This window comes from Lepeophtheirus salmonis, chromosome 3 (genome assembly GCF_016086655.4).
Source record: "Lepeophtheirus salmonis chromosome 3, UVic_Lsal_1.4, whole genome shotgun sequence".
NCBI classification, from domain to species: Eukaryota; Metazoa; Arthropoda; class Copepoda; order Siphonostomatoida; family Caligidae; genus Lepeophtheirus; species Lepeophtheirus salmonis.
Genome location: NC_052133.2, coordinates 27,149,917 through 27,174,599, shown reverse-complemented (window position 1 = coordinate 27,174,599; position 24,683 = coordinate 27,149,917). Strand labels below are relative to the sequence as shown.

General features: G+C 31.1%; 1 protein-coding gene across 1 annotated transcript in view; it reads right to left on the bottom strand.

Annotated features, from left to right (window-relative positions):
* LOC121114539 (uncharacterized) overlaps positions 1-24,683 on the bottom strand; it is a 316,164-nt gene that overhangs the window by 39,777 nt on the left and 251,704 nt on the right. Inside the window, exons 9-10 of the mRNA XM_071887240.1 lie at positions 23,332-23,362; positions 8,713-8,853 (exon numbers count right to left, since the gene is read on the bottom strand). Coding sequence (XP_071743341.1) covers positions 8,713-8,853; positions 23,332-23,362 — 172 coding nt within the window. The remainder of the gene's footprint in view (positions 1-8,712; positions 8,854-23,331; positions 23,363-24,683) is intronic.

Here is a 24,683-nt window from a genome sequence, read left to right as displayed (position 1 = left end):
TAATACGAACAAATAAAATTGAGTGACGTCTTCAACGACCGATCTTTATAAGTTTCTTTTTTTATTAATGTTCCTTAAATTGGTCAGATGGAGTTGGTACTGATTAAATATAAGTAAACATTATAACATTATATTTAGTACATCTGAACTAGGAAACTTCTTTGAAGTCCATATACATAATGTTTATTTCTTTCTCTAGGAACGACGGAAGTGCAAACATATGCACATTCAGTTCAGTATAATAATTTATCCCGAGTGTACTGTGCAAAGAGCTACGTCGTTCCATAAAATTAGTATTACTTATACATAATCAGTGAAACTCCATTAAATGGAACATTAATATATATATATATAAGTTGTAAGGCTGATATATACGACTGAACTGAATGGGATGTAGTCTTAAGCTCTTCATAAGAATCGACACAAAAATAACTTTACCTATATACTTTTAATATTTTTATAGTTTAAAACATTTATTTGATTTACTAGACTTTTACCCGGCCACACTTGGTCCCTTTCAAATACATGAAATCTATCAATTTCTCTTTTTTTTTATTGTCAATTTCAGCTACTTTAAGTAGAACTGTCGGCAAACCAAAAGGTTAAGTAAGAATAATTTGTATATATAATTAGATGATAAATCGTAAAAAATACAAATTGAATGCATACTCAATTTTGAAAAACATTGCTTTTGTGTTAACGGACCACATAAATAAATGAATAATATATATATATATATTTTTTTTGGTAATTGATCTTTAATATTAAACGATACTTAAAAATGGCTGAAGGAAAATGAATATCATGGTGTAACTAATCCATTGATGAACAAATTTTACGCACCTTATTAACTGTTTGGGTACTTACATAAATACATACCATATAAACTGTCCATTTCTTATAATAAATGTGCGTATAGGTACATAAAATGTATGTACAATGTACATATTTACGGCTTATGTTTATTACGATGACACACTTATTATTCTCACTCTCCAAATATCTATTTTGTATCCCATTTCTTTTATCATCCATCATTTGATATCTCTTTTATTAAAGGGAGAATCACCAAGAACGGAATTAAATTTTATAATATGAGTCAACTCAAAATCCAGAGGGATTTGTTTTTCACGAAATTGAGTGTGGATTTCATGGATATTTTTCAAACATTTATTGTTAGAATAAAAAAATGCAAAATGGATAGATTTTATGCGAAAGGGACTTTATTTTGACCAATATTTTATTTTGTTAAATCATTATAAGTTCCAAACCAACCCCAAAATTATTAGGTATTTAAATTATTCTTCCCCTTGAATAGCCCAAAAGTCAACATTGATGGATATATACAGTTGTTTCAGAATATCATGAAGCCCTGGATCTACAAAAAATGTAACAGTTGGGGATATTTGTAGTAGGACTGGGTGCCATGCTAACGCCCAAGTTAACGATGATGTCTTGACATTTTTCAAAACTTTTGCAACAAAATAAATGGGACCCATCTTCTCCAGATTTCAATCCCTGGATTTTAAATTTTAGGGCGAAATCGAAAAGAGACTTGTGACATACTGTCATCCAAATATCAATGCCCCCAAGGCCCCCATCTCGAAAAAATGGGACAAAATCCCCCTCTCTAACATACGTACCAGTCGAGAGAGAATGAGTCTTGAACGTGATCAATGAATTTCCATTTCCGAACTTCAAGCAAGTCCAAAACATTGCAGAGGAAGAAAGACAAGGCCAAACAGGACACAGAGGAGTTAAAGAATACTGCAAAGGCAAATCCCATAAAGTCATTGACGTCCCATGCAAGAGATCTCCGTATTTCACACCGGACTGTTTAGAAAGCTATCAAAAAATGGATGGAAAGTACTTTGTGGGGTGGAGAGGCCACTAAAGCCCTGATGCCAAACCCTCACCCCCACCTTTTGGGTGCCATGTTGAGGGGAGGGCATGTAGTGTCCGTCATCCAAACACCGAGATCCTCAAAACCACTCTCAGCCAGTACTGGGACGCCATGACAGAGGACTACATCCATAGCAATTGCTAGGCCTTCCGTCCTCACCTAGAAACCGTCATTGCCGCTAACGTCGGCTACATTAATAATTAAGAGAGCTCAGACGCAAATTTATTTATGTTATAAGTTTTGTTGAAATTATATTGTTAATTAATCAATTATATCTTGTTGAAATTTAAAATTTCAAAGTGTTTAGATTAATGGACCACTCGGTAATATTATTCTTCATGGATAGTTTAACATTCTTAACCGATTCAAACAAAGCAATTTCTTGTTCATGTAGACACGAAACGTTTTTAATTCCAATGAATATAAAATACAGCATTATTTTAAAAAATTTACCGGGTGTTATAAATATTTAATTCTCTTTGGAAGTGTTTTTTTTTTCTCGAAAAATGATTCTGTAAAAAAAGTTGTGGTTACAAATTAAGTTTATTGAGTCATAAAGCAATTTGTCACAATTAGGAATCACCTTTTGACATTTAAATAAAAAATAGTATATGCATGTAATTTAGTTTGATTTTAACACACTATGGCACATTTTGAATACAAATTATGATTATTAAATTATATAAGATATGTTGTTTTGTTAGGCCTCTGTAATAAGTCTTCCTTTCCGTGTATATTTCAAAGCCAGAGGGACTGTCTTCAGGATTATACATATTATCATTTTTTGGAAGGGGAAATGGGTGTTTGGAAAAAAAAAAAAAAAAAAAAATCCCCAGCTGTTTTTTGTTAGAATTTTCTTTTTTTTTCAATAATCCACTGCTCCTTACAAAGTATATCAAAAATATACAGCTGAAAACTAAAAATTAAATTGTTCAGAATAAAATTTCAAAAATTAAAATTCAATTACAAACTTTTTGGAAAAAAAAAATTAGTAATATTAAATTTTTGCATTTTTGTATGTAATTTAAAATTTGGTAATTAACTAATTAAAATTTGATATTATTTCTATTAAAGCAAATGAATTATACTATGATTTTTTGATTTGTAGAACGGTCTTCTTTAAGAAAACCCAAAAAAACTACTGTGTTAATTTTATGATGTATTGGTCCTTAAGATAGTGATTGATAGCTATAAAAATGCTTAAAAACTTATTTTAGATTCAATGCTTTAATTCTACAATGATCAAAAATAAGTTTTTCAGCATATGTGTGACTGTCCATCACGAACTTAATAATCAATATATCTGAAAATGAGAGAGTCAATCTTTTATAATCGTAACTCTATTTATCACATCGACTTGGGATACTGACGTTTCTTTATCGATGATTTGGATTTAAGTGTCGAAATCTTGGGATTTTATCCATTCAACAGTAATTGATTAATTTCATTTGATAATAAATGAAAAATAAAATTATTTTATACACTTATCAGCAGATATTATTGACGGTAAAGACGAAAATGAAATCTAACTGATTCAATGTGATTGTCAAATATTATTAATATTTTGTAAACTATTTTTATTTTCGTTGGATGTTGATTCTTGGTATTTAAAGTCGGGGGACTCAGGTATGTATATTATAAAATTATCTGAGACATCCAAGAATTTTAGTTATTGTTTAGAACCTCATTTTGATTTAAAAGATTTATATTGTTCCTGATATGCCCTTTCAAATAAAATGTATCCATTTTTGAAAACTTTTATTGTAACAATCAATTTGGACCACTTTAAGTGTAATTAATAGCAGATCCATAAAGATTCAATGAGTGGGAACCTAAAATTTGTATCCCATTGCGTACCACATTGCCATGATGTCAGCCCAGAGTAAATCGAAATTTGGGGTGAGAGGTTGTGGCAAAAAATGTTTTTCAAGACTTTTTCAACTGCAACTCCAGTTTGGTTCTTTTTGGCTGTATTTTACTTTTTGATGCTGTAGGCAGTCCAAATGGAGATACTAACCATTTTTGCAACCTTCTTGGCAATGCCACGTGACCTTTTTTGCTTTGACTTCCACTTTTTTACACTTAATGATAAAAAAACAATCATATTGTATTTGTGTTTCAGCTGTCTATTAGTTGCGTAATGGAACCTCGTGACATAAAACAACAGAGATATAAGCGTAATTAAATACTATACCAAGTTTTGGCTACCCATTTTGTAGAAAAATAAGTTGCTCACGCATATTGAGAGTATAAATGTCCAATTTGCTTTTGTGTCGACGTGTTAGCTCCGCCTCTCTTTGTTTGTCAAAAGTGGTTTTACCTTTTAAGTAATTATATGTATATAATCATAATTTATTACTATTATGCAAACTGAACCCTAGATATGTAATTATTACACTGAGTCCCATTACATACCTAGGTAAGATGTAATAATTATATTGACAAATAACACGAATGACCTCAAACAATTAACTAATGGGACTCCTAATTACAATGTGTGATTGTATGTACATAGAAATACAATTACTACACAAATAAGGATTTTTAAAATCTTAACAAGTTTGCTTGCGTGATAAAAACAATTATCTTTCGGTTTGTTAGGTATTTATTTTATTGATGTGAAGACATTGTGGTGGTATTGATATATGATGAAAGAAACGAACATAGGTTGTTTGGTTATTTAAATGTTTGTAACTACTAATAAGTAATGAGGAATGGAAGTATGGATCTGTGTACATAGTACAGTAACAAGAGGAGAAAAAAACCCTCGTTGAGGGACTCAAGTCAATTAATTAACCCTCTGTTAATGAACATCCTTTATATAACCCGGTTTGTGAACTATGTAAAACAAGAAACCCAAAATAAAATGTATTTAAATACATGATTAAAAGTTGAACAATTATTATAATAACGTCCACAGGGGCGTCCGCAGGATTCTATAAATCATTTTTTTTTTGGGTGGGGAGGGACTTGGTTTTTGGAATATTTTTGAAAAATAAAATTTATTGACAAAAAAGTTTTAAATATTAAATTTTTAGGAAGAAAATTGAAAGGTTGAAATTTAATTTTTTAACTATTAAAACTTTTTGACAAAAAATCTCAAAAATTCTCAGTTATTCATAAAAAATTAAGTTTTTACATCCTTGGCTATATGGAAGTACAGTGTATGTACGGGAATCGTAGCAAGGGGCGTAGGCAGAATTATATATATATATTTACATATTATATAAACATATATTTTTGAAAAATTAAATATTAACAATATTTTTGTCTACTGAATAATTTCGATATATGACATTTTTTTTAAAAGAAGATCCTTTCAAAAATGTTTAATTTTTTATTAAGCTATAACTTTTCTTAGTTCAAGATAAAAAATCCTTCATTATTGAGGGTGGGGCAACCTTGCAGTCGATATTAGGTTATTACAAAAGAAATAGTTTTAAAATTTATCAGTTTTCGTACACTGTAATATTGGTTGCAATACGTCAAGAAATAAGAGTACAAGGAGGTGATCAAAAAGGTTGTGAAGCACTGGGTGGATATCAACTACCCCAAAAGAAATTACTTTTGAGAAAAAGACTCAGTACTTGGTCATAATCCTATGATAACTCAAGTTTGGTGGAAGGAAAACTGGAAAATGGAGCTTCACGGAATGCAAGGCCTACAAAATTCCATCGTCGAAATATTGATTCTCGGAAGGTCTCCGTTGAGAAGTAGTTGGCTGATATGTCCAATAACTACTTTATCAGTTAAATTTTTTAGAAAAAAAATTCAAATATTGAATATTTTGTTACAAAAAGTCATAAAATTTAAATAAAAATATAATTTTTTTGAAAAAAACAAGTCCAATATTAAAGTTTTTTCGAAAGAAATTTCAAAAATCAACAATTATTCACAAAAAATTATTTTTTTTGGAAATAAAGTTAAAGTATTATTTTTTTTTGGAAATAAAGTTAAAGTGTTACTTTTTTTTGGAAATAAAGTTAAAGTGTTACTTTTTTTTGGAAAAAAAGGTAATATATTAATTTTAAGTTTTGATTTTTAAATTTGTGAAAAAAAATTTAAGAATTCCAAAAAACATTTCAAAAATTAAATTTTTAATACAAAATTTTCTATATCTAAAATTTTAATTATAGATATTCCCAGAAAATTAGTTTTTTGGGGAAAAAGTTTAAAAATTAAATTTCTTTATAAGAAATGGATAAAATTAATAAAATTTCAAATATTTAATTTATTGAAGAAAAAAAAATCAAATATCAAATTTTCTAGTAAAAAAGAACCATTTCTTAATTTGGGGAGGGGGTACATCCCTCCCTTTGCGGACCACCTTGTATTTAATCCCCCTAGTGCCTAATGATCATTTATATGTAAGTAAATCCGATAGCTTCAGGATGGATATCCATTAGTATACAAATTGCACTCATATGAGCAAACATAATTTTTGACCTCTCTATACCTAAATACAGACAAGAGATGATGCATTATAATTTATCCAACAACTTTAAGTATAATATGACCATTGCATTTACTCATATATTACGTAGATATAGGTTGGAAGATCGTAGATAGTTAATATTTTTGCAATTGATCAAATTTCTCCCCAATTCTCACAGTAGGTAAAGGAAAATGCAAAGAGAATTCATTGACAGTAGATATCGCATCTACCATATAAGCCGTATCATATATTACTATCTAATTGGTATACACTTAATATTCAATATATACAAAAAAAGTAAATTATTATCGGAGTGGTTTTTTCATCAGTCTCGACGAAATGAGTTTTCTTTCTAAACTGACGCAATCTTAAGTGTCATAGACACACTCTAAAATATCTTATGATATACATGTGTGCGCGTCTAAAACTGAACCCTCTGAAATTTTTAAAGAGGTCGACGAATTAATTTATGTAACATGAAAGTTGAGAGTCTTAGATACGTGTCTATTCAATATGGCCGCCCATGTTCTCCACTACCAACTCCAGCCTGGACCGGAACTTGCAACATTACTTGGCGATGAAGCTCTGGTCTAGGTTGGCTTAGGCATTCTTGAGGGCAAACTTCAGATGGGACTTGTATTAGATTCTCAATAGCATCCCCTTTAAACGCCTGAACACTGCAAAGTCAAGCGGCGAACAATCAGGTGAGTGAGGCGGCCAAGAATTCCGATCGAAGAAGGCTGGAGTCCTTATCTGAAGGAACTCTTGGATAAAGTTGCTAGTGTGGCAGCTGGCACCGTCCTGCTGCCACCAGCACCTATCCCCGTAAGTAGCCCTGGCCCAAAGGAACAAACTGTCCTTCAAGTATTGGCCGTACGTCTCGGAGTTAAGCCTTTAGTGGTCCTCCAATAAGATGAGATCACATTTCACATTTCATTCAGACTTTTTCGCGGCATCAACCATTTCGTCCGACCTTCTAGGCATTGACTTAGATCTTGTGGTCACCTCAGGAGGTCGTTTGGCTACCACGCTGTAAACGGGGATGCAGCTTCATTTCAGAACCTTGGTAATTTCATTGGGAGTTTCTCCCCACGCAAAAAGTTCCAAAATAGCGACTCGACGTCTCTCCATATTATCGGCTGTTCTTTCACTGTTGCTCTTTAGATTATGCTGGAATTTTGTTTATAACTAGGCAAGCCCCTTGCCTCGAAGTATAAACCGGGTTCAACCCAATAAAATCACGAATATGTGCATGGGGTAAAATTTAAAGGAGTGTTTAGTTTTAGATCCGAACACCTATATCTTGGCCCACGGGTTGTGCATGTGAAACACTCCTCCCAAAGGGCCACTTCCTTGAGCATTAAGAACCCCATATATTATCTAATAAGACATCCTACCCACGGGTTATGCAAGTGAACAACAGGTTCAAAATTTAGGTAATTACTAGTGTTGAGACTCGGTTCAGCACTGATTTTTTTTTTCGGTTCGATATTAATTGATTTTTTGTAAACAGATTTACATTGATTTTATGGTTCAGCCATGGGTCAATTTTTTTTTGTCTCACTTTGTAGATCGACTTTGATTCGGTCTCACATTATGGAATGATTTTTTTTGCCTCAATTTATGGACCGATTTTTTTCGAACTCATATATTATGAGAGTCGAGAGACTCTTTTTTTTCTAGATCAACTGTCATTCATTTTTTCCGAAAAAAATCTCAAAAGTACATGATAAGCTCTAGAGAAAATAGAGAGACGGCGAGATCAAAATAAATCCATGCTATTTCTGTTTAAACTTCGTATACAAATTGAAAAAATATATGATGTCACGTTTTTAACAATTTATCTGTAAAATAAGTCTAGACCGATTTTTGGGATCGAACTAGACCAAATTTTTCCTTTGGACCGATATAGACCGACCTTGTATAACAGGCCCGTCCAGACCACGCTTTTTTGTTGGACTGAACTAATTCGATGCAACAAAAAATATAACGGTCTCAGACTGGTCTAGGATTTCCAGAACAAAACCCAAGACTAGTAATTACCCACTGCTTCCTTGAGTATCAAAAATCCTTTTTAACATCCTATAAAACACCCTGACCCATCTGTTGTGCATGGTTGGTAATTACCCACCGCCACGAGTTTTGACCAGCCGTCCACCTGCGCAGTTTGTTGGTCGAAGTACATTTTGCAAAATAAAATTGGGTCTTTCGTCACAATTTCTTACATATTTTGACTGTCAGAAAACAATGTAAATTTCAATGAAAGTGCACACGATTATCAAATTGCTTGCAATGAATTGCTTTATAATCAAATAGCCCACTAGTATTTTGTAATAATATATATATATGTAATAAAAATAAACAAAAAACTTACCCCAATGGCATTTTTAAGATCCTTGATTTCCTCTTCGATATTCCGTTCTGCTGTATCTCTATGACGTTGTTGAAGTTCCAGTCGATTTGAAAGGGTCAACTTATCTGTTTTGAATGCCAGGGAAAGAGATGTGAACTTGCTCTATGGAAGAAAAATAAAACCTTGAATTAGATCATTGAATCCTTGAAAGGAATAGGGTTTAATTTAGAACAAATTGGAACTTGATTGACATTCATTTCCGTTACTTTTGTGGGCCTCTCACAAATTTCACACAAAAATAAGGCATTTATTAAAAAAAATATGTTAAAGAAATGGAAAAAAGTTGCAAGGGGTCGTTTTGAATGAGTGAACACACAAACAATCTCGAAGAAAAATGATTTTTTTCTTGATTTCCGTTGAACTTTCCCTTAGTGATGTGGGATATTTCACAACCCAAGATCAATAAAAATGTTTTTTTATTTGTTTTGATATACTTTTTATTGCCAATACTTTTCAGTATTCGCCTGATATATTAAACCACACGATATTCCATTCTCCTGATTTATCTTGATAATTTGCTTTGTTTAGGGTTTATTCATATATCGAGTGGTTCAATAAAATCTGAACACTCTCAATTTTAAACTTCAACAAAGCATAATTTATTAATGAATTATCATTAGAACTTCAACAAAGTTAATAGAATAAATAGATGTGTGTTTGAGCTCTCTTAATTATTAATGTACATCCCTCCATCCCCCCTCCCCATTCAGACACTGTTTTGCCAGAGGAGAGCCAGCTCACGTTGTGTTCACTTCAAAGAGCCGGGTATATAGAGCCGTTACGTTCGCAAACGACACAAACGATTACTATAAGGCACAACAGAAGCTACAAAACTATTATAGCTAATATTCTTTAAATAATAGCTACAACCTCCTCAAAACTGATGAATAATAATTTGATTTCCAAAATTTGCATACAGAAATGAATATTTTATAGTATAAAAATTTAATATTATTTCTTGTTCAACCCCTACACTCATGTTCAGTGGTTTAAATCATTTTAAAATGGGGATTGTTACATCTACATCTTATTGCTGATTCTTTTCAGTGTGCTTCTCAAAGTTTCAATATAAGTATATTTGATTTTTATTTTTTCTGATAATGCCTTGTTTAAGAGTGTATTGCACATTTAGGATTTTTTAAATCGAGTTTTAGTAAATTTAAATAACTTTTTTGCTAAAAAGTCGTTCCATTGTTTGCCAGTTTTCTTTGATTTCCTGTTTTTAAATATAAGATTAACTAATTATATATAGTTACAAGAGCATTTGCAGGATTTTACTTTAAAAAAAAAAAGAAATTTTTTCAAAAATTCGTAGCTTTCCACAAAAAAAAAAAAAAAATCGCTAAAACTTCAAAAATCCATACTTATTCATCCAAAATCAAATTGTTTGGAGTTTTAATTCAAATATAAAAATTTTTCGAAAATGTGTTCAAAAATACACAGCTATTCACAAAAAATTATGATTTTTGAAGAAAAAAAATTACTAAATCCATAGATTTTGACAAAAAATTTCAAATATTAAATATTTCTGAAAAAAAATTCAAAATTACAGAGAAATTCAGAAAAATTTAATTTTAGAAAAAAAATTTCAAATATTACATTTTCTAGAAAATTTTCAAATATTACATTTTCTAGAAAATTTTCAAAAATCTATTTCTATTGACAAAAAATGAAATTTTTGGAAGATAAAATTCAAATTGTTATTTTTTTGTGAATAACATTCAAGTAACAGAAAAAATTCTTGATTTGGAAGTAGGCTATAGCCCCCCTTCCCCTCTCCAGTCCAAGACTAACGTACGCCAATACCCCATAGTGTAATTGTTAAGGAAATTGAAAAAATAGTGATATTCATACAAGTATATAAAGCATGTTCATGAACATTTATTTATGCAAAATGGATAGAATATTCCAAAAAATAATAAAAAAATAAAACTGTTGATTCGTAATTAACTGCATTTTATTTTCAGGTTTCATTTTCTTACCCAGAGTACAAACTCCGTTTAAAAAGGATGTTCACGAGCGGATTGTTAAGATTGTTTGTATGTTGACGTATAACATATCTTGGTTTATACTTTATGTTGGTTTTTATGTGTCTTAGCGGAACCCGTATTGCATCTGTACCCAGTCTCCCCTACAATCTAAGTACATCTCTCTTTCTCATAGACACCGTTGATAACATGATTTTGCTCACATCATAAATCAAAATTAAGTATTGGAAACTGCAATCTCATCTTAAATGAGGCACACGGCAAAAACATATTATGTTAAGACTAAAACGATTAATAACTATACTCTGAAATGATCATTTGCAATAGGCTATTATTAATACTATTTTGAGGTGATTAGAAAAAAGTTTCCTTATTCAATGCAACTGTGGACTCATTCTATAACTAATTATGTACATGAATTGTCATGTGAAAATAATTAGTTTATATGAAATTCCCGTATCTATATTAATACTGGAAAGGCTGTCTGTCTGAAAATCCCTCATTTTTAAGTTTACGATAGCATCTTATTACGAGTGAGCATTGATGAATATCCAATATTGAAAGGGCATGTTAAAAAACAACAAACGAAAATCCACATCGTAACAATTTGAAGAATGTTATGGAGGAAAGAAATAATAATTCCCATAACGTTTCATTAGATCAGCTAATCTACTGTGACAAGAGAGGAAGGAGAAAAGGATATAAACAAAGACATTTGCTAGAATAACTCCAATGTCCATGCCTAGTTCTACTCCAAATCCGACAAGGACTTGCAAGTCAAACTTCGCAGCAAATCATCAGGGGTACGCTCCATCTTTCATGAGCACACATGAATGTTCAGTCAGATTTTGAATATAATTGAATCTATTGAGGAAAGGATGTTTACTCCTAAGGAATTAAATAATAATGACAACTGCTAAGGAAAAAAAAATCCTTCTTAATATTACCAGTCACAAATTAACAAGCCATCTAAAAACACACCGGATTTACATCATTAACTGTGATACTACTTTAGCAACGAGTGTGTATGACATTCAGCACGTTAAAAAAGTTGTCGGTTAGATACTAAGTTGATACTAAACGGATTTTATAAAGTAATGCTAGACAGTAGTATTTTTACATGCTCATAAAAAAAGAAGCCAAAAATCAATAAGTTAACCATGACAACTAAAAGAATATTTTGAATGAGAGTAGAGTACCTGTTATGACGTTTCATTAGATCAGCTACAAGGGGGAGAAGGTGATGAAAATAAATAAGAATGTAAATTGATGTCCATCCTCACTTGGAATCAAACAAGGAGTTGAATTTATAACCCTACAACAAATCTTTAGAGTCACTTTCTGTCTTTTATGAGCTCATGCAATTGTTTAAACAGGTTTAGCAGCAATCAATGATAGATTGTTTGAAGTAGAAATTAAAGTGCGTTCCTCAAGAATAAAATTATGTTGATAAAAGCTTAAGAAAATAAAAAATACTATTATGATCACCAAAAACATAAAAAATCAAAAGCTAAAAAATACTTATATTTACAATCTTAGTTATAAGTACAGATGCATTAAGTATGATTTAGAACGCATGTAGGATATTTTTTAGTTGCAACATGAAAAAGGGTTGTTTTTTTTTTTTCATTTTCCAGAGCTGTAATTATTATTTGTCAATTCTTGAAGGGATTATATATAAGTATTAAGTAGTCACTAATGTGTAAAAGACAAAGTGTAGAACTGAAGATTTGTTGTGGAGGTTTAGGTGTAAATCTTTGTTGGACTCAAAGTAGAATTGAAGATCCAGATCGTGGCAATTAGTGGATATTTCATGGGGCTTGTGTTTATTTTCTTTATCTTTGAGGTGCTACGCATGACAGCATGATATTCAGAAAATACTAACATATTAAAGCCCCCTAAGTCCTGCAGTACTTTCATAAACAGTAACCATAGTTTTTTGTAGTTTTGTTACCCACACCTGATGTGTGCACCGGGTACTGAGACCTGTCTCTAAGTAATCATTAAAATACTCGTAATTGATCAAGATGATATTCTACATTGAAAATTTTATTTTATAATATATTTTTTACTATAAAAATGACCATTAATTATGTATCTGACTACCGTCAGCCTCAATGACAGCCTCCAAACGCCTCTGGAACCCCTCACACGCATTGGCAACGTAGTCCTTTTTCATGATCCTCCACTGCTGGTTAACAGAGGTCAATATTCGGGTGGCGGACATTGCAGCCCTTCTGATTAATTTGCCACCAAATGGGGTAATTCAGTGGATTCAGATCTGTACAATATTCGTGAGCCCCTAATGAGATGCTGTGTATTTGCTTGAATTTTTTTATTAAAGTGTCAAGATCTTTATCGATCTAGATATATACATAAATTATTAATAAATAAGGATAAATTTAATTTTCCAATCGTTTAAATGCATTTCGAAGGAATTATAAAAAAGTTTTTTACTTGACGGGGGGTTTAAAATATGGATATTGGGTGGACTTTTGTTCATTATTCGAAATATTATATTTTTCTTTCTATCTCGAAATTGGAGACAGCGTAAGCAGAAATTTGAAATTTAGTCATTGCAACCTTTTAACAATAAGGAAAGAACTTCCCTAAACAATGCAAACTATATTTTATAGTTGGTTACCTATGTAAGGAGTGTGGAATTTCAATAGGTCCTGATATTGACAGTATTTTCAATACGGTATTTAATCCGTAACTCAAATATTTTGAGAAAACTGACTTAAAGATTGACTATATTTATCCTTTCATCAAAGAAATATGCAGTACCGAAATAGTTATATCAAAAAGGGCATATTTTTATATTTATTCTGCGAGATCGAAGGTAATTTGTGTAAATATTTATTTCTGGGAGCTTCAAGAATATAGGTATAACACAAAACTAATTTCTTATTTAAATATAATTATAATATCCCAGTATTGGAAAAAATCTCATTTCACATCATTTGTATGAAGAATTATACTCATCGTTATTTTCTATATTTTCTAATACTTTACCAAGATCTATTTGATCATAAATTTGCACGTAAAACAGCTTGCCATGCCTCATTTTTGTGTTGATTGTTAGATTAATAGTATACGGTATTAAAAATATCCAAATCATTATCATTTTATTTTTAGTTCCCTTCGAAGTAAAACAATTTATCATCTGATGGCTTAGTTGTTTGAATAGTATTTGTTTATGTCTAGATTTGAGCCCATACATCGAATGAGATACTTCACTTCATTGCGTGGGCAGGTCTGGCAGTTTAATTATTGACCCTAGTTTTCACTAAAACTTTAAATCAAGATGCAAAACGAGGATCCACGTGATCAATAGCTGAAAAATGTATTGGGACACAGAAACTTATTTTCTTCACTAGAGGTACTATTTAATAATAGGATAATTTGATGTTGACGAAAACAAAAATAATCCCGACTAAATTTTGATATAAAAAAATCTCTTGTTTTTGTCTTGACAGGCCACATATGCAAATGTTATTTCTTTGCAAGGTATGTATGATGAAACAACTCTTGGGAGATGAAAAATTAATCAATAATTAATCGAGCTATATTGAAGATCAACTTCCACCTTCATTAATTCAGCAGCTGTCATTTAATCAAAATTATAACAGGATTTTATCAAAATTCTTTGTAGATTGTGCGTATGTTGTGAATTATAATTCAAATAAAGTTTGTAGGTATATTTTAGGTTCTTGTTGGGGTTGGTTTGAAAATCACAGACTGGCCTGGGACTGTTGTGAGATTATCTGACCGGTAATTACATTCCTAGTAAATTCATTCTTGATCTTTTAAATCCCAGTAAAATGATTCCCTGAAAATCAATTCTAGACTTTTCATGACCATTTGGAAGCGGGAAATTTAGTGACGTCATACAATTTATGTTTCTGTACTAGTTACTAGTTTTTGTATAAGACTCTATAGCGAGAGTTGAGTTGGCACTCGCCACTGGAGATGACTAGTGATGGATTTTGTCCGTCCTTATTTAAGATTGAATACTGTAGTCCCGTCCAGTTCACTATTGGCTCGGTTCATTTCATTCCTGAACATACTTCCTAAAAACTTGTTAAATTGACATCACTCAACTTCCCTTTTTCGTTTATAACCTAACAATTCAAATCCATGTACTTAATCAGCAGTTTTCTCGGTTCTTGGATACTCAATGAATAAAGTAGGCTGGGTTTTTTTTCAACTTTTTTCGAATTTTGATTACGGCTAATACGGAAAAGTTTGGATTAAGAACATAAATAATTTTTTCAAAATTTCATTTTCCTATGATGCCATCTTTACACATCTAGTTCAAAGTTTGTTAGGAGACAAAAGTTCTTTAATTCGTCAGTAAAGATTCAAATACAGCATTAATCCTTATTTAAATCTATTAATAACCGATTCTTTATCACATTGGTAGCATAGTCCCGGGCCTACAAAGGACAAACAACATTTTTCCCCAAAATTTATTTTTTATCCATTAATATAATCTCCTTTTAGAACAATACAATTATTCTCTAGCTTTTTTCTCTCTAGCTTTTCGATACCACGGTTGTAAAACAATTTATCGAGACCTTCAAAATATGCTTCAGTTTCAACAATGACTTCATCATCTGTGCCAAATTTCTTTCCAAATTGCTTTGAATCAATCGTTTTTAAGAATCACACAAGTAGCTTTACTTAAACCACTATAATTCGATAAATAATAAACCAAATGTCATTGAAATTTGACATTCACCTTTTGAATCTTTGTACTTCAGAAAAATATTTTGTTAATTTGTTAGTGGCGTCATCTGGTAGTTAGGCCCGGGACTTATTGACCGAATTAATAAATGAACTGTTGATTATATTATGTTTGTGTATATTTTTTAAGTTGGAGGTGCACTGATAGATTATAAGTAGGTAAACATTATAGTATTTCAATGACTCAATTTGACATAGAAGCGGTCTAGGAAGATGAATATTTCCTTCTCTATAAGTGACGAATCGAACCTACATAAATTGACTTCCAGAAAAGTATATTTTATTCTGAGTATCTTCTCCACCTGCTACGTTGCTCGATAGGCTTTTTTCAATATATTTCTTTTTGATTTACTCTCATGATAATTTATATATTTTTCAAGTCCCTTGGTCAACAAGTTTCATCACATAATTATGCAGCTATGTGATGAAATAGCTAAGCAAAAGTCCCTATCTGTTGAGTTTCAATTGATTTTAATGTTCCTTAAATTGGTCAGATGGAGTTGGACTGATTAAGTATCAGTAAACATCAATCATTATAGTATAACAGTTATTACATCTGACATAGGAATGGTCTTGTGAAGTCCATATGCACAATCTAAGTTTTCTTTTCTAGGGGCGAGCTAGTATAAAGCTTATGCACATTGAGATCAAAAGAATAATTTCTACTAAGCACGTTGTACCTCCATTGAGCAAGATTCGGTTCAGACGGGTTCCAGTTAAACATTTGGTTGGACTCGCTCTAATTTTAATACAGTCTAGACTGACTGAGTCTGTAGATGAATTGTTAATGACGTCAAATGTGTTCCAAAATGTAGAATATATCCACAATAATGTCGTATCAAGTTTGATGTATTTATAAAAAAAAAACAGTCTGGATCTGTTTCATAAAAAAATTGATCTAGACATACATTTTAGTTGAACTCTTAATGACGTTATTTGTAACATATGTGCTAAAAAAACAGGGCTTTATACATAGGTGGTGCTATTTTTTTTTAGATTAACCTCATTTTAGGATAGTACCAACCTTCAAAAGACAACTGTCAAAAATTTATGACAATATGTTTTTAGTTTGTGAGTTATTATGGGCTGGGTGTGACGATACTTTTGTTATTTCTAAAACAATGGATCAAAAACAATTTTGTTTTTTGCACTGATTCTTGATGGGGGAAAATATATTTCAAGCTAAGCACAATGGCTTACAAAGTGCTATTGAGACTCTGCTCTATAAAACGAATAAAAAATAGTGACTAAAAAATAGAAACATTTTGAACGAAAAAAAACATGTTTGTTGTTTTGGTTATTCCAGTACTTTTTAGAACATATATAATATTTCAAAATTGTGAGGATTGACCTACTATGACGTCATATGTAGTTGAATTTGTTGCATCAATCATATTTTTACAACTCATAAAGGATGAAAGAGAAAAAATCTGATTATAGATTAAGACTCAACAAAATAGGTTCACTTTTTAAAAACCATTAAATTTTGTTCTACGGTGTGAACTAAAATATTGCTACAAATCCGTCTTGAAAAAATCTATTAGGACTGAACAGGAAAATATTTCGTCTTGGAACGTGTCTCATCACTACTAAATATTATATTTACAACTCAAAATATATAAAATTGGATTTATAAAATGACTAAGCTAATCATTGAGGTTGTCAAGGTAGTTGTTGAATGATGTCACTGATTGCTTCAATTGATTGGTTGGTTGTAACTCGTACCTATTTTTAAAGGAGTTTATAAATAGAGCCGTCAAGACAGGTAGCTTAATTATCTAATACATCAAAAAATGAAAAGAAGAAGGAGAATAAATGGAGGGGGGAGAGAGAGAATACTGATAATAATTTGATATTAAATTCAGGAAGAACTCAAATGAATGCTTGAACCATAAAGAAAAAAAAAACATATACAAAAGTGTTCGCTCTGTCATGTTTTTTTGTTTTTTTCAAAAAATGATTGGCCTTTATTCTAGTCTTGAGACGAAACCTTTAAACATTTACCTATATCTTAAAGGCAATAATTTTGTGTGGCTTGCCAACAAGGAAAAGACAAAAAAGTGAAGAAAATTGGGTAATACATTACGCTCTTTTCAGTGCCAAAGCCCTTATTGGCAATAAGTTTGTATGTAGAGAACCAATTCTTAGAGAGACCCAAAGAGGAAGAGTATTGTCCTCTGCAGTAAGATATGGTGCTTTGGCATTGAAAGTACCATGGATAGGTATTGATTCCTGAGACCATACTATTGCCATTGCCAAATATAAATTGTCTGATTCAACAATATATGAACCTACTTTCAAAATAACTGTCTAGTGGTATAAACGCTTTCATCGAGGGACACCCATGAATTATTTTTTTATTTCTAATATTTTTTAGTGCGTGATTGTTTTTATGACTTTTTGATTGTCGGAATGTTTAACTGTTTTAAGTGTAGGTCTTAGCTAGGGTACCCTTTTTCAGCTAAAAGGCTTATGTATGTTAATAAAACTCAATTTCTCCTAGTAATTTCATATTATAATATTTATTTTTTTAATAGATTGAAGAAGCTTTTGGAAATCTTGTTTTAATCTCCAATATTCCAACTTTGGTGTACGTTCAATGCTAAGGTATTTATGTAAACTCAAATATTGATGGTCCCTCCTTAATACAGTAAAGGATTCTTTTTATACTCTTGAACTAGTCATGGGTGGGTACGCTCCATTAATAGGGGCCTTCATAAAAATTCCCGCTTCTCTCCCGAAAATGCCGTTTTTTTTCTTAAATCATCTTTTTAATTACAAGGATAATCTTTTAGATATGATGACGCACAAACAAATTCAAAAAGGCAGAAGATACAACATGTGCATACTTATGATTTTTTCTAAGGAGCTTTGTTTAAGAAAACAGCTTGCTAAGATAAAAGTTGTATCAATAAGACAAATGTGTTGTGAATCATCACTACCACTGATTAGACCTGTTTTAAAGAGAAGAAACATACCGTTAACAGAAAGACAAGCCATTAGTACTCTTCAGAACCCATTGCTGACTCCTTCGGAAAAATGATTTTCTTACCGTGTGATTATTGGAACTCTGAAAGTGTCAGCTGTTTTAAGCAACGACAAACTTTGCTCCATTTGTAGGAAAAGCAAGAAACAACATCTCAAATTCTATATGAATGTAAAACACTGCAGGCAATATATGACACATTGGCAGATGAACTAGATGTGGTTTTTGGAAGGCCAATAAAGCCACATGATTTTTTTGTTCTAATATCAAAAAGTGAGGTAAACCTACGTGCAGTAATCGTACAATGACAGTACTGTGTGAATGCAATCAAAGCAAAGAAAATGGAAACTGGGGCATGTATTTTAAACATTGCAAAACAATATTTAAAATTTTTAATGAACTAGGGTTTTTACTTATTTTGTTTCTTTTTTTTGTGTGTCGTTTTATTATTCTTGGAAATTTTATATGGTCTTTACATTTTTCTATGTACTTAAATACTTTAACTGTTTTTGTATTGTTATTATTTGAACACCAGAATAAATTGATACTGGTTAAAAATATATATAAATATCTACATATATGATATGAACCAACCTTTAGAAACAACTCTTTAAAATTTGCTAAGGATTGGGCAATATCTTGTGTTGACACATTTGGATTAAGCATATTGAATTATTTTCATTTTCATACGTAACATATAACAATATATAAAGGTGGCACAAACTATCTCTGCCACAAAAAGGATTTTATTTTTCAGATACAATTTTCTCTCCTATTAATATTCCGATTACAAAAATATAAGCCAGATTCGAAAAACTTGATCGATTTGATTAAATTTATTGAATAAAATTACCTTCAGCCTCAATAACAGTCTCAATACGATGACAAAAGATCAAGCAAGCCTTGACAAATCCAAAAATTTCTTCTTTGTTCGACTGATAAGTTCGTTTATGGTTGTGCAGGGGTTTTGGGTATGTTTTTTGTTTGATGGTGCACCGTACAAAAGTTCATCGTATTCAGATCCAGCGAGTTATGAGGCCAAAAGTCTGGCGAATGAAATGCCCAAGTTTTTCATAGAGCCATTTGATATGTTTTTTTAGGTGTGGCAGGGAGCCAAGTCCTTTAGAGACCTCAAATTTTATCTTTATCAAGAAAAAAAAACGTATAACTGAGTTCCCAATTCGAGCAATGGCTATATTGTTTCTCCCAAGACGTATTTCAATGAAGTTTTCGTGCCTTTTCAAAATATTTGGGCCCACAATTCGGCAAATGATTTACTTTTGTTCAACTGGTGCAAGTTTGAACAAGCTATCTGGCAAACCAAAAAAGTAAGCTGTGTAAGTACCTGTATTTGCTCAAGAGAACACTTGAAATTTACGTGAGATATATCTTTTGCACCAAGTATATTGTTTAACAAATGTAAATAATTTATTTTTTCTATTAATATAGGTTTTAATAACATATATCATTGTTCAACAAAATCATACTTTTTTTTAAAGCACTACAACAGCGTATGCTTTACTTAGAAGAGTTTGATTCCTTGATTCCAAATACAGTCTTATTTTTTCTTTGTTTGCCTCATGTCTTCAGAAAAAGGCCATAAAGTTTTTATTTTTTTTTATTTTAAGGTTCAAAGCATTTTTAAGCACTTGGTATTGAAGATAGAGATAAATTATAAAAATTCATTTCAAAGCCTTAACAAAAATGTCCGTATCATGGTCATACATTCAGTTATCTTCGTTTAAAGTTGAACATAAGTTATTTTTATTTGAGACGTTCATAGTTTCAAAAAGAATATATTCCAAAAGGTTTAAAAATATATCATTTGATAGCTGAAATTCTGAACTTTATTTTTAAAAAAAGAGCACTCCATCAAACACTCTTCATCATAGTCAATTCGAGATAAGACCATGACAATATTTCAAGGGTAAAACTAATTTTTGAATTGATCTCATTCAAGAAGTCCCCATATAAAAAAAAGAGAGGTAAACAAATGTAGAGAGAAATACAAAAAGTATGTAAGTGGTAGAGCCTATGAAGTATGAAATGAAAACCCTCTTGAGAGTAGAATATCGAATTCGGAATCGGTATAAATATATATACTTTGGGGGTGGGAAGGTACACTGAACACACGGTTCGGTACGAACAGCAGCACACCCTTCATGGTACGCGGTTTGGTACAGTACAATAGTAATGTTTTATCATTAGAATTAATGTAGTTTTTCAATTTTTTTCGGTATTTTATCCTTTGATTCTTTTTTTCTGTGCAAATAAATTATTCGTAAACATACTTAACTTCCCTAAAAAACAAAGGTTGATATAAAATATTCCCGGATTATAAAATATTATTATTAATGAATTTATATTTTTTTTTTGCCGAGCAATGATTATCTACCTTTTTGTCACAATATCGCCAGGTTTCAAATAAATTATTTACCTTTATACTGATTTACTTGTTGTTGTAAGGTATTGTAAAGCTAACTTGGAAATATTGGGAAATTTATTTGAATTATCCCTTCATCATACAAGTGGTTTTTTAACAACTGGGATGTATTTTATCATTTTGAAAGTATTTGTGTCTTTTTTGTAGAAACAAATACATATAAATTATTTTTTAAATAAAAGGTTAATTATGGATTAAAATCCTACTTCACAATCCGAATCTATTAATTAAAAAAAAAAAGAACCAAAATTTTATAATATCAAAATATTTAATATTTTTATTTCATATACAGTTAATAAAAACGTACTGAACTGCATAGGACGTACTGAGCCAAACCGCTGTACTAGAATAGGCACAATGTATTGTAGCTAGAGAAATCATGCATCATGGTGCAAATAAAATGGAATAGTCAATAAAAATCATATTTAAATCAAGTTCAGAGAATCGTGCAAGAAGATAGAGAAGGGTTTTGATGGTCAATTATTTATTTTTTTGGCGAGTTTATTATTTGATTTAAATAACTTATTCCATATTTGGTTTATTTTTGTTTTTATGTAGACATATATTATATTCATAAAACTTTTTCTTTTAAGGGAACTGGTTATTTTTGTCATGGTTTGCTAATGATACATTTTGCCTTGACGAAAGCTTGAATAATATATATTGTGTAAGTTGGTCCATAGTTATTACAAATGATGTTATGTCGAATAAATTTCATGGAATTTTTTGGGTTTCTTTTCTTTAGAGGTAGTAATGTAATTTGATCATCACAAAAGTAACTTAATAGTATCATTATCAAAATTGAGTGTGGTCAAGATTTGTACTTATCGATAAATTATCTTCCATTTTTATGAGAAATTTATGCATATTAGCCCTTTGCGTGTGCTAGAAATTAAATTTAAATTGGCAAAAATTCATCGGTACAATAAAATTGTAAAATTTATAGATTTTATTTGAAAGAGCATAATTACGGAAGTCCTTGGTGGGATCCTGGCTGAATTAGGAAACAAGCTTATTAAGTTTTAATTATTATTTGACACACAAAGAGCATGTTTTAGTCAATATATCCCCCCTCAGAATTGATGGTGAGCTCCAAGCAGTCGCGGAAGTAGCTGCAGACACTCTAAATGTACTCGACGCTTATGGAGGCAAAGGTATTTTTAACAGAGGTATTCTTGTCGCGGTGTCTCCTTCAGGCCTTGGATTTTACGTGTGTCTAGATGGAATAGTCTCAGGGATTTGATTTCTGGGCTCTGTGGTGGCCAGAAGTTATTTTCCAAGATGGGCATGTTGGCCTGGAGCCACTTTGGGGTTTCTTTTGTGGATGGGATGTTGCCATCTTGTTGGAACACTCCGGACAGATGTAGTTTATCATGGGAGAACTTTGGTGTCCAAAATTTTAAGGTACTCATCAGCCTTCAGTCTTTATCCTAAAACCATCACTGAAGTAAAGTAGTTGATGCTAAAAGCATATTGGTTCTCCTCTGCAACATCCCTAAATGTCACTAATCGATCCCGTGTTGAATATAGGGTCAACAGTAAGGGTTTTCTTATTTCTACGTACTCATGTTGGCAACTAGGTCAATGTTTTTCTCAGCAGTCGACAGCTAATTATTTTCTTTTCAATATTGTTCTTCGGAATATTTGTACAAAAATGACTTTTAACCTCTCAAAATTTGCATAATAGGGATGCGTAAGTTATAACGATTGCTTCAGTAAATGAAGAAAAATAACCAATAATATTTGAATTACATCCTTTTCTTAAATTTTGCTCAAGATTATATTTATGTTGAGACACCATCAATCTCATATAAGTGAGAAACCTTTTGAGTGTGTCGCAAATTGTACTTCAAGTAACCAAAACTGATCGTGACAATAAACAAAAATGGAAGGCGCTACTTTGGAGTCGATAAAAGTCTCTTGACTCAAATAAAGTTTCAAAACTATGACATGAATAATTTGGAAACTTTACTTTTTCCAGTAATTTACTTTTTTCCTTGAACAAAGTTAGAGATTGTTTTTATGTCAATGAACCACATATTTGGACAACAACGGTAGTCTTTTATACAAAACATTTATAAATAATAGCTGGTCAATATCATTAACCTACTTCTAAAATGTTTGGCTATTGCCGAACATTTCAGAATTAATTTCATTACGGAATGAAATTAATTTTATGAATTAAGCTTTGAAATGCCTTTTTCTTGATTTTTTTCAAGATTGTTTTTATATTGACGAACAATATATTTTGCAAACAACAGATGTATTTTTTGAAAACAAATAATACGAGCTGGTCAATATCAATAAACTGCTTTTGTAATACTTGTCTATGTGCTCGTGTTCAACAAAGACGTTGGTTGGGATCACATAATATGATTAATATAGATAGAATAAAAAAAGTTGACTGTTCTTACCTCGATATCTTGATCCGAAAGGTTTTCAGTGCTGAAATAAGAGAAAGTAAAAATTAATTAACTGTACAAAAACAAATGAAAAACAAGACAATAAATATATTTAATCAGTCTTTGGTTTCATTTTGTAGGATTGATAATGAGGCAAGAGAGGACCAAAGTCAAAATAATGGAATCATTATTCTTAGAAATGATTAATTAAGTGACTTGTTACATATTTAATGTTTTATTTAACTATAAAACTAAGTTTGTTTGCCCACATTCTTACTCATTCTATAGTCAATTTTTAGAAATTTCACTTGATGCTTATAAATGAATAATTATGCTCAATTTTAAATTGAGCATAATTATTTTAGTGAAAAAAATAATTATATATGATATAGAACTCTAGAAAATGATTCATAATTGAATAAAAGATACTAAAAGCTTTTTACTAAACAATATTTCTAGAACTTGCGTTTGGGATTAAGCAAGGGTGGGTAAAGGGGCAGTAGCCCCCCCCCCCACAAATGAAGGAATTTTTACTTTTGTACTTGAACAAATTATTACTCTCGAAGAAGATAATTATTGATAGCATGTGTCAAGCTCAAATACTCGTACCATGAGGCAAGTTCGATAAATATTGTGGCAAAATATATGGTTTGTTCATAATACTTAATTAAAAAAAAATTGGTAAAGTGATTCAAATCGATAATTTTAATGACACAACACCAATTCTTTGTTTAGACATACATTTTTAAGATTTTCAAACAAAAGACCATTTTTTTACGTTGGATGGGGTTTTTCTTGTTTAGAGGAATAAAATGCAAAATAAAAAATACCTGGCTACATCGAATTCCTAATTTTGGTAGAGTCTAACATATATATATAGTAATTTGGAAGCCCCTGTTAAGTCTTATATACTCTTAGCAACACATTCAACATATAAAAGACTACGATTTCATCTTTGAATATTTTTCTTTTTAATACGACGCGCTTAGCAAGACACACGCTCGTTGCTACATTGTTAATAGTCATGTAGATACTCAGAGACTAATTACATCAAAATGATCCTCTACAGACATACAAAACCGGGTTGAAATTACATCATATATTTCTTCATTAGTTCCTTGGAGGGACGACATCTGACGTAGTGGTGGAGTCGAGTCCATGGGCTCACATTTAATCTATTTAAGACATAAATGTACAACATTTACAGAATTTGATTTGAGTAATGAGTTTATTTTGAAATGGGATGTCTGATATATGTATGTCTTGTAAACAGTGCTCCCACTTTTGTTTATGCAGGCGCTTATTTTAGATTACAAACACAATTTCCGTATCATTTTAATGAGCAAAAGAATCCCCAGGGTACT